The 9,186-nt window shown below is 32.6% G+C and overlaps 1 protein-coding gene across 4 annotated transcripts in view; it reads left to right on the top strand.

Annotated features, from left to right (window-relative positions):
* The first annotated feature begins 262 nt into the window (after positions 1 to 262).
* LOC123551741 (MAM and LDL-receptor class A domain-containing protein 1-like) overlaps positions 263 to 9,186 on the top strand; it is a 45,862-nt gene continuing 36,938 nt past the window's right edge. The window contains exons 1-5 of one of the 4 annotated variants that reach the window (XM_053541269.1): positions 263 to 601; positions 5,302 to 5,448; positions 5,946 to 6,199; positions 6,418 to 6,517; positions 6,692 to 6,838. In XM_053541269.1, coding sequence (XP_053397244.1) covers positions 538 to 601; positions 5,302 to 5,448; positions 5,946 to 6,199; positions 6,418 to 6,517; positions 6,692 to 6,838 — 712 coding nt within the window. In that variant the 5' untranslated portion in view covers positions 263 to 537. The remainder of the gene's footprint in view (positions 602 to 5,301; positions 5,449 to 5,945; positions 6,200 to 6,417; positions 6,518 to 6,691; positions 6,839 to 9,186) is intronic. The other 3 variants (XM_045340891.2, XM_045340889.2, XM_053541268.1) reach the window with 3 other exon arrangements.

Below are 9,186 nucleotides of genomic sequence, written 5' to 3'. Positions count from 1 at the left end.
TTCTCTGCTTCGAAAAAATCTCCTTATAGATTTCTTTTATTACCACAACAATAATCTTTAAGTGCCGTGTGGCGGCCGTATAAAGTATTCTATGTACGTGCACTAAGTGTTGTTATATTTTATTTTCTGGCCCGTTCGGAAGCAAATTGTATGTATAGTATAACAGAGTTTCGATTAAGCTGTCATAAGGGGTCATAAGGGTTGTTTCACGTTTCATTATTTGTCATGAATATAGTCATGTTTTATTTTGTTTCATTATCTTGTTATTATTTTTAAAACAGTTAAATACTTACTTCAACCGATTAAAACTTCCTGGTAGTATATAACAATAGAGTAGATATCAAAGGATATAAATCATTAAACCAAATATAATCACGTAGGTTATAGTAAATACAGCTTAAGTGTTTATCATAAAACAGGATATAGGTTACTTTGTCTATTTACGTTCATTTTAAAATGAAATTGATGGCGTGGATAATAAACATCATATCGTTGTCTGAAGTTAAACGTATTTACAAAATTGAGTAACAGTATGAAATGGCTAATGATTTATATTTGAGACTACTTGGGATACTATTATCTGTTTACAACTCTTCAGCAGGTATGTATTTGAAACAAAAGTCTGACTTTTAAGAATAATATAACAGAAATTCTACTTGATGAGGTCCATAATGACCATCTCACCACATAATGGATGAAAAATGGCTTATGTAGCAGTAATTTAGAGAGATAAATTAAGCTGTTATGTCTGATGGACTGCCGTGTGTTTTTATGAAACAAGGAGTTAGGAAGCAGTGAAAAAGCTGTTAGCTTTGATAGACTATGAGGTGTTTTTCTGAAGCATTGCTTTATAAAGCTGTGCGTTAAATCGATTAATAAGGATTTATCTTTAATTGGACGCCGGATATTTTCCTGAAGCCTAGTTTTTTTTGTAGCAGTGCTTAAGATCTAGGAAGCTGTTTTCTTTCATTTACTGTCGGGTGTATTCCTGAAGCAAGATTTTAGGTAACAGTGCTTTAGATAAACTAAGCAGCTCTTTCTGTTTGCATTAGCGATTTTACTCAGTTTCACTTGTACTTCTTTGTTTGTTTTATAATTAAACAATATTTCACCGAGCGAAAACCACATTAAATAATCACTTCTCTAAATGAAAACAATTTACATGAAACATATGCATGTAATTTTGCCATTTAACTATTAAACCTTTCCGGCTGTTTATATTTTTGTTACCTATTTGAACCTATTTTCACCTAACTACTTGTACGAGTTTAACCAATGGTAAAAAGATTCAGTTTTTAGCCTATTCAAAAATAAAATTGTTTTAACAAACCGGTGATGTGAAACATGTATACATGCGATATCTGTTTTAACTTCCTGAAATGGTCGAAACATTAATGCAAATGGAATATTTAAAGTGTATAAAATGTGTTGTTCTCTTATTTGCATATATTGGAATACTTGGTAGGTACAATTGTTAACAAATGACAATAAAACTAGGCTACTTAGTTTTTTATCAAATTTAGTCCTTATCCAATGTAATTTTGCATTAATTAGAATTTTGTGTTTAAAATCCACAGGGAAAAAGTAACAATTTGAAAGATCCCATACATTTTAAAGTCCAATTTTATCTTCATTGTTTACATATGTATGCTTTCGGACAAAATATTGCCTGTACACTGTTTTTAACAATATGAGCCGTGTTGATATTTCGCCCAATTCATTGAAAATTACGTTCTAACTGTTTACAATTTCATTCCGACAGATACGACGTATTTTCAGCTCAACGAAAAAATCTCTCTCTACATTCAATTTGTTATCTGAGTTTTCCTATTTGAACGTAGGTCTATGTTCAGCAGGAAAATTCTAAATTAAATATACAAATGCCCGTCTGTGTTTTCTATGAACATATCGTGAACATGGCACCAAACGGTTGGTCGTCACGCTCCTTTGTTTATACACGCCAGGTCAGGAAATGGTAATTCGTCTTGCGGAATAGTTTCATTTGGGCGAATTATTATGCACAGCTAATAACCTTCTCCGTGTTTGTGTAAATACATTAAGACATACATATTGTGTGAAATTTCGTTTTAAACATGTCAGTTTAAATTGAAGTATTGGATAAAATTTTAAAGCGCTAAAGATATTGTTGTGATGATTAAAGCATTGTTAGTCATAATAGAATAAACTGTAATGTATTACGTGTAATTTCCATATGTGTCACCTGTTATGCAGTGGATTTTTAAGAGGACGCATATTGCTACATTCACAGTTCATACAGAAATGAGGAAGGGTGCATATCAAGAAATTCATTGTGGGAAGATATAAAACATATTCCTACCTGATATAATACTGATCGACACCTGTAAATTTCAGTACTTTGTAGATAAGGATGTGGTACTATGAATGTAATAGGAAAACAGAGGTCTTTGTGAAAGTACATTCAACACAAAATATTAAGCTTTTGTATAACGTCACGTCATTTCAACTCGGGATGGACGCCATCTTTCTCTTTGATAAAAAATGTAAACAAAAAAATCGGAGTGGGATTAGCATTGCAAAGGATAACATGACATTCTACACAATGAATACCTTAGAACAGATATCTAAGATGCGACACAGGTCTGGTGGGTTAAATGCATAACGTCGGTCACTTGAAATTGATCTTGAAAAGGTGGTTAATTTTAGTTTATTTACATGGTTTTTAATTTTTCCACGACTTCTCGGCGGTTCACTGCAAAAAGTATTACTGCGCCGGACGAACGGCGACTCTAATAAATAACGGGAGACAACTTAGGTGTCAGCACGTGTATGATTTAAAAAAAAACAACAACATGTCGATGATTATAATGTCTTATCAAATAACGAATCCTATTTTCAGATATTCGTCTTTAATATCAGAAAATTATTAATTACTATTGACATTTTCAAAAAATATAACTTACAGTTGACTACTTTGCGCATCAAACGCATTTCCGCTTCAATTGTGAGGCACTTCCGTTATACTTTTTGACAACAATAATAAAACACAAAATGAATCAATAAAGTCACTTATAAACGGACTGCTACTTAGATCAGTGTAAGTGTAGTTGTTGTTACAACATTATACTGGTTAATTACGTTATGAGATAAAGTTTTTTCTTGAACTGCATTATCAATTATTTACGTTTAGATGATATTGCATTTACAACTTCTCTGACCCCGTTTTTTACGTGAATGACAGCAGTCTCGTGCAACTCGTGCAAACAGAGTTATGAAAGTATTGTGGAAAATTCAAAGACAAATTATAAATGTCATTAAAGTGGGGATAACTGTATATTCGTTCAGTTTTGATCATTGACATTCCTGCTGTGTATTAGTAAGTTTTGTGAATAAGATTGGAATGTTATTTTTGCACATATACACACTGATTGGACCTCTCAACCAAACTTCATACCTTATTTTAAGGATTTTTAAGACAATACATTTTCAAAAGTTTGTTGAATGTGTTTTGATATTTAAGTGCACTGTAGTTCATGAATACGAAGTTGAAAATTAATAATGGAACCATTTCTAGGCCCTTATTGTAAGCCACTCGACTTCTGTAACGATAAATGTTTCATGTATTAAGGGGAATATACTCTTTTAGTTTTGGAATGTGGCATTCCTTGACCACCATAACTTTTCATATGCACTACTTTGTAAACAAACTAAATGATGTGTTTTAGCTTACATATGCAAAATGAAAAAAAGTAAAGACAGTGAACTTATTTCAATTTTTTTCTTTAAAATTAAAATCTGTAGGATATTGATAAATGTTTGGACAAGGTAAAGCACTATTATTTTCGCACAAAAAAATAATTGTTGACTTTGAATGAACACAATAAGTCGTATGCAATTCAACAATAACTTTCTTGTTTGAGTTTTTCTCATTTTTATTTTGTGTACTTATAGCAGTTGAAACAGTATCCATTTCATTTACCAAAACTTTGTACCTTTTTGCAGGTAAATTTTATCATACCCCACCAACTTTTTTTCTAATGTCAAAGTCTGCGTCCCCTTAATGTATGTAAAATGCAAAGATCCCACATTGAAAGGTTAACTGAATCTTTGTAGTTTTAAATTCCTTTTGTGAATGCTACAGGTCATTTTTATCAATTTATTACGTTGAAACAAATACCGTTTATCTGATCGGTGGCTAACAATAACAAAACTATGCTCCACCCGTTAAGCTCAATTGGTGCACAGACTTGCTATGAATTGAATGCGCGCGCCAGGGCATGTCATAAAAAAGGCAATATGAAGACGCTTGAGATTTTTCGAGGAAATGCCCTCTTGCTGAAGCTGCATATTTGGGGTATTTCGGAGTATATGTTGACGAAAACTATAGAAAACCGTTTCGCAGGTTTTGCTGTACTTGAAAGTATTTGTCTATAAGTTTGCCTAACAAATAAGTTTAATTAATACATAGATATATAATGAAATGTAATTGATACAAGTTCATGCTATATACAGAAACTATGTACAAATGACAATGACGAGAAATGTGTACCGAGAGCAATACTCAGATAGACAAAAGTGTTGACCTTCTAGTTATTATTTTGTCGATGATGGAAAAAATGCACCCATCAACTTTTTTAATTTCCTCTATAGTACATGGTCCATAGAAATACTGTCTATATTTTATTACAAAGAAATCAGCTGGATTTGTCGGTATTACTTATCTTTAGCGAAAATAAAAAGATATTTATGTTTTTATAGAGTTGTTTGATTTATAATCATTGGGTAAGTATTGTCGTTGATGACGTCATGTTACGTCTGCTTTGCTTTACACACTTCCTTCAAATGATGTACTCGTAACATAATTAATTTCGACGTCTACTGTCATTGTCAAGGCCACATGCATCACTCCGGTCATTATTTAGCACAAGCAGGCACCCGAGTAGAACCGTCGGCCTTTCGTAAGCAAAATGAATGGCATTTCACATGAAAAAATGCAGTAGTTTCTTGTGTAAGAAAGGGGTGGTCTGGATGGGTTTCAAATGCAAAGAAATTTGTTGAAAGATGTTGCATAGATACAGCTATTTACAGGCCTTTGAATTCTTTTATTTCATTTTCTAACCTTTTGACCAAACACTTGTACCACTTACCCTTTAATCTTTATTGCATTTTGTGGCATTTTGTAAAAAAGGAGTAAGATTACAGAGGAAGCTATGCCGCAAGTAACAATTATCATTTTCCCGCACTTTTCACTGTGAATAGTTGTCATTTTGAAATATATTATTCTTTCTGTGTGATTTTTATTTTGTTTCTTTCATTATTCAGCTGTCGATAGCGACTCTTTTGACTGCAATTTTGATGATGGGTTTTGTTACTGGAAACAGGACAAAACTGATGACTTTGACTGGACAAGATGGTCCGGAAATACCCCTACTAATCTTACAGGACCGGATTCTGATCACACATCAGGAGGTGATAAACCTGAATATTTAGCAATGCTGTATAATTATAGTTCTGTGCAAAATGAATGTCGAAATAACGTCGATTTTCTGTTCAGTTCTGAAACATGCTACAACAGTACATTTTACAAAGTTAATCATTGTCACAGGGTACATACGTATATGGGTTTTGTATGTATTAACAATGAAGATTTCTCAGGATAATATGACATGTCTTTTGCTACCATTGAACTTGTGGAGATAACTTTAATATATGCTGACCTGTAGCTCTGAAGTTTGGTTACTATTACGACTGATTGTGTATGCATAATTAACCGATTAAAACTCCCCTGAGTATTTTCTACCGTTTCAAGGAGGTCCTCAACTACGTTCAAATAATAGCTTGTATTGTATTTTACTTTTATGTGTGATCCATGCTTACAATTGTGTAGGGTTCCTTATGAATATTGTTCCTTGTTTTCGTAATCAGATGTGTAGAGTATAAATTAAACATACATTATTTTACATTAGAGGGCTTTTACGCGTATATTGAAACGACACGAAAGGATGGTGCTAGCTACACGGCTAGACTGATCAGCCCACAGAAGGATCCTGGACAATACTGTTTCTCATTCTGGTACCATATGTATGGCAAGCATATCAATAGACTCAGTGTATCAAAAAAGGAAGGCACGGATACAAAAGAACTATTCCGGAAAACAGGGGACCAGGGAAAGCAGTGGATATTAAGACAAATACAGCTTGTGGCTGAGGAAAGCTTTCAGGTAACTGCTTTTATCGAAGTTAAGGTATATGAAATTAATCATTCCATAAACGTGCATATTCAGTTATAGATGTATAATTGTTATTATATTACAAATACTACATTTATAGAGAACTCTTTAGATATTCAATGAAACTTTAATGCATGTTTCAATAGGCACCTTTATATACCACGATTGCAAAATTTGCGTACTTGGTTGCTTTTTATCTGCTTTAACAGATTGTTATTGAGGGAAAAGCAATGGATCAGGGGGTAACATGGTTTGGTGACATAGCAGTTGACGACATAGTACTGTTTCCTATTGAAAAATGTCCAACAGGTCAGTGAGTCATTTATTTCATTTTATTATACGATTGCCGTTGGTTCAACACATCTATTCAATGTATATTTATGAAAGTTGTACTCCTTTTATTCTTTAATCAATAGAAGGCTTTTTACTATGTGGTGCTTACTTTTTTTGTTGGTATTTTGGTGAGTTTGATTCGTTCTTCAGCTATCGATAGAGACTCTCTTGACTGCAGTTTTGATGATGGGTTTTGTAACTGGACACAAGACGAAAATGATGACTTTGATTGGACAAGGTTGTCAGGAAAAACCCCTACTACGTTTACAGGACCGGATTATGATCATACATCAGGAGGTAATAAACCTGTCAAAACTAAATAATTCAAAATAAGGTGGATAATCAGATTTTGGCCATGTAACGGATTTGTTCGAAACTTTAGCATCTGATCATTTACACTCATTTATGTTCACTTAACACTTAATACAAATTAGATTTTCACTGGAGGTATTTTCAAAATTTCATTTTCCTATCCTGGTTGCCCAACCAAGACAGAGTTATTTTATCATAAGTATAAATTTGATTAACATACTTTGCCTAAGGAAATGTATAAATATTAGACATATTGTAATATATTTGTAAAATATTTGCATTAAAAATTATATATTTAGATGGAATTCATTAGAAACGCAAGTTTTAAAAGTTACCTCCCTTTGCCTATCTTGGTTGCGCAACCAAGATAGATTGGAAATAAATGAATTCAGAAGCTACACACAGCTTTTAAACTTGCATTTTGGTTCAGATTGTTCAATAGTTGATATGTCTATTAATTGCAAATGTAAAACTAGACATTGTATCGAAATAAAAAGAAATACCCAGCTTTTTATATACTTTCATATTAAAGGGGAGTAATTACAAAATTTTATAAAAATAATAAAATATACATTTCAAATAGGAATCTAACTCTATGTAATCGGTCTTTTTGTTCCTTAAATAATTCTCTACCAGAATATACAAAAAGTAAAAAATGTCATTAAATGTTCAACTTGTTTAAATGTGATTGACCACCTTTAAAGGAAACTAATAAGGGATGACGATAGTAATACCACAATATTCGAATGTAGACCCTGGCACAATATAGTTCATTTTCTTATTTATCAATTATTATTATGTTTTTTGTTGTTATTGTTGTTTTGGGGGTGGGGGTGGGGGGAGTAAAAAAGGGCATTTTCATTTTAGGTATTGCTTTTTTTTAAATTTGATCAGTAATTCACATCGTTATAGAGTATTTTAGTAGAGGCCAGATATATGGAAGTTGTTAGTATGTAGTTCTTTGATGTTGCTTAGTGACCGCTGAGGATGCTGAGAAAGTTTGCGGAAGAATACATTGTTTACAAAAGTGATGCCATTCAAAGTTAGCCGATGCTCTTGCATTATAGTCGCTTTTTTCTGTGTTTTCACTAGTATTTTGATTATTTTATACAAGGAACATGGTCTGGCAACAAGTGAAAGAATGAGGAAAAGTAAAATAAAACACAAAGAAGAAATGTATTTAATACCGTCACACCATAATACCGGCCTATCACAATTTAGCAATACTATATAATCATATTCCCAGTGGAAACGAATATCGAAACAAGCCAGTGAATTATATTTTGTAAGATATTTAATTTTAAGATATATTTATGATTTTTAAAACAATTGAAGAGCAATAATTGCAGTTATTGAATAAATCCTTATGAAAGGTTTGCATGCTCCACCGCTCTATATGGATCTATAGGTATTGAATCTGTTGAAGATCCATCAATGGGTACTTTGTTTTGTGGGAATGTATGAATGTTTAAGATATTAAAGAGCAATAACTTTGCAGTTACTGGAGAAATCTTGATCAATTTTTATAGTGATTTGTATAACGTTTCATGAAATTTGATCATTAAGTTACTTAGATACAGTCAAAAATCTATATTTTACAAAATCAACTAATAGCATGTTTTTACTAGGTCAAGGGAGATATTTCATCATGCTAGCGAAGGTCATGTGTTAATAAATAATCCTTTAATGTTAGGTGATTCTAGCTAAAACACTTTTGATGTACAAATACTTTTAATTTGGGACAGACCGACGAACGCACTCATTGACTCACGCACGGACGGATGGACGAACAGCTGGACTCACACCACCTTCGCCTTCGGCGGAGGATGATAAAATTGATTTTACTTTAAGTTTACTTTACCTTACCGGATACGTTTCAAACTAACCCAGGCCCTGGTAACGTGAAAGGATGTATGAAAACGAACTTACTGCCATGCTGTCTATGCATATTTCAAATGAAAATATAAACACTCCCTAAATTGATCAAAACTAATGCATAAACAAAGACGGTAGTCTTCATTTTACTTACACCTGGAAAAAAAAACCTTTTCAAGCCCGATGTGCTGGTACAAAGATGGTTTGATATTTTTATTCCTGTCTGTTTTAAATAGTGTGTCTCTCGTTGTTCAGCACCCGGCAAAGTCGTTGAGAATATCAGAATGTGCTTTTCGTTTATATCAATATGCCGTTCCTCACCCATATTTGAAAACCAGTATCATCAAAAACTATTGAAATTATCATTGATTATTATTTAAATTATTTAACAATTAACTTCAAATGAATTAAGCTTTGGTATACACATCATGTCTTTTGCTATCATTACATGTGTTAGA

The sequence above is a fragment of the Mercenaria mercenaria genome, chromosome 4 (assembly GCF_021730395.1).
Source record: "Mercenaria mercenaria strain notata chromosome 4, MADL_Memer_1, whole genome shotgun sequence".
NCBI lineage: Eukaryota > Metazoa > Mollusca > Bivalvia > Venerida > Veneridae > Mercenaria > Mercenaria mercenaria.
The sequence above is the reverse complement of the archived record's forward strand: the minus strand, read 5'-3'. Positions and strand labels throughout refer to the sequence as shown.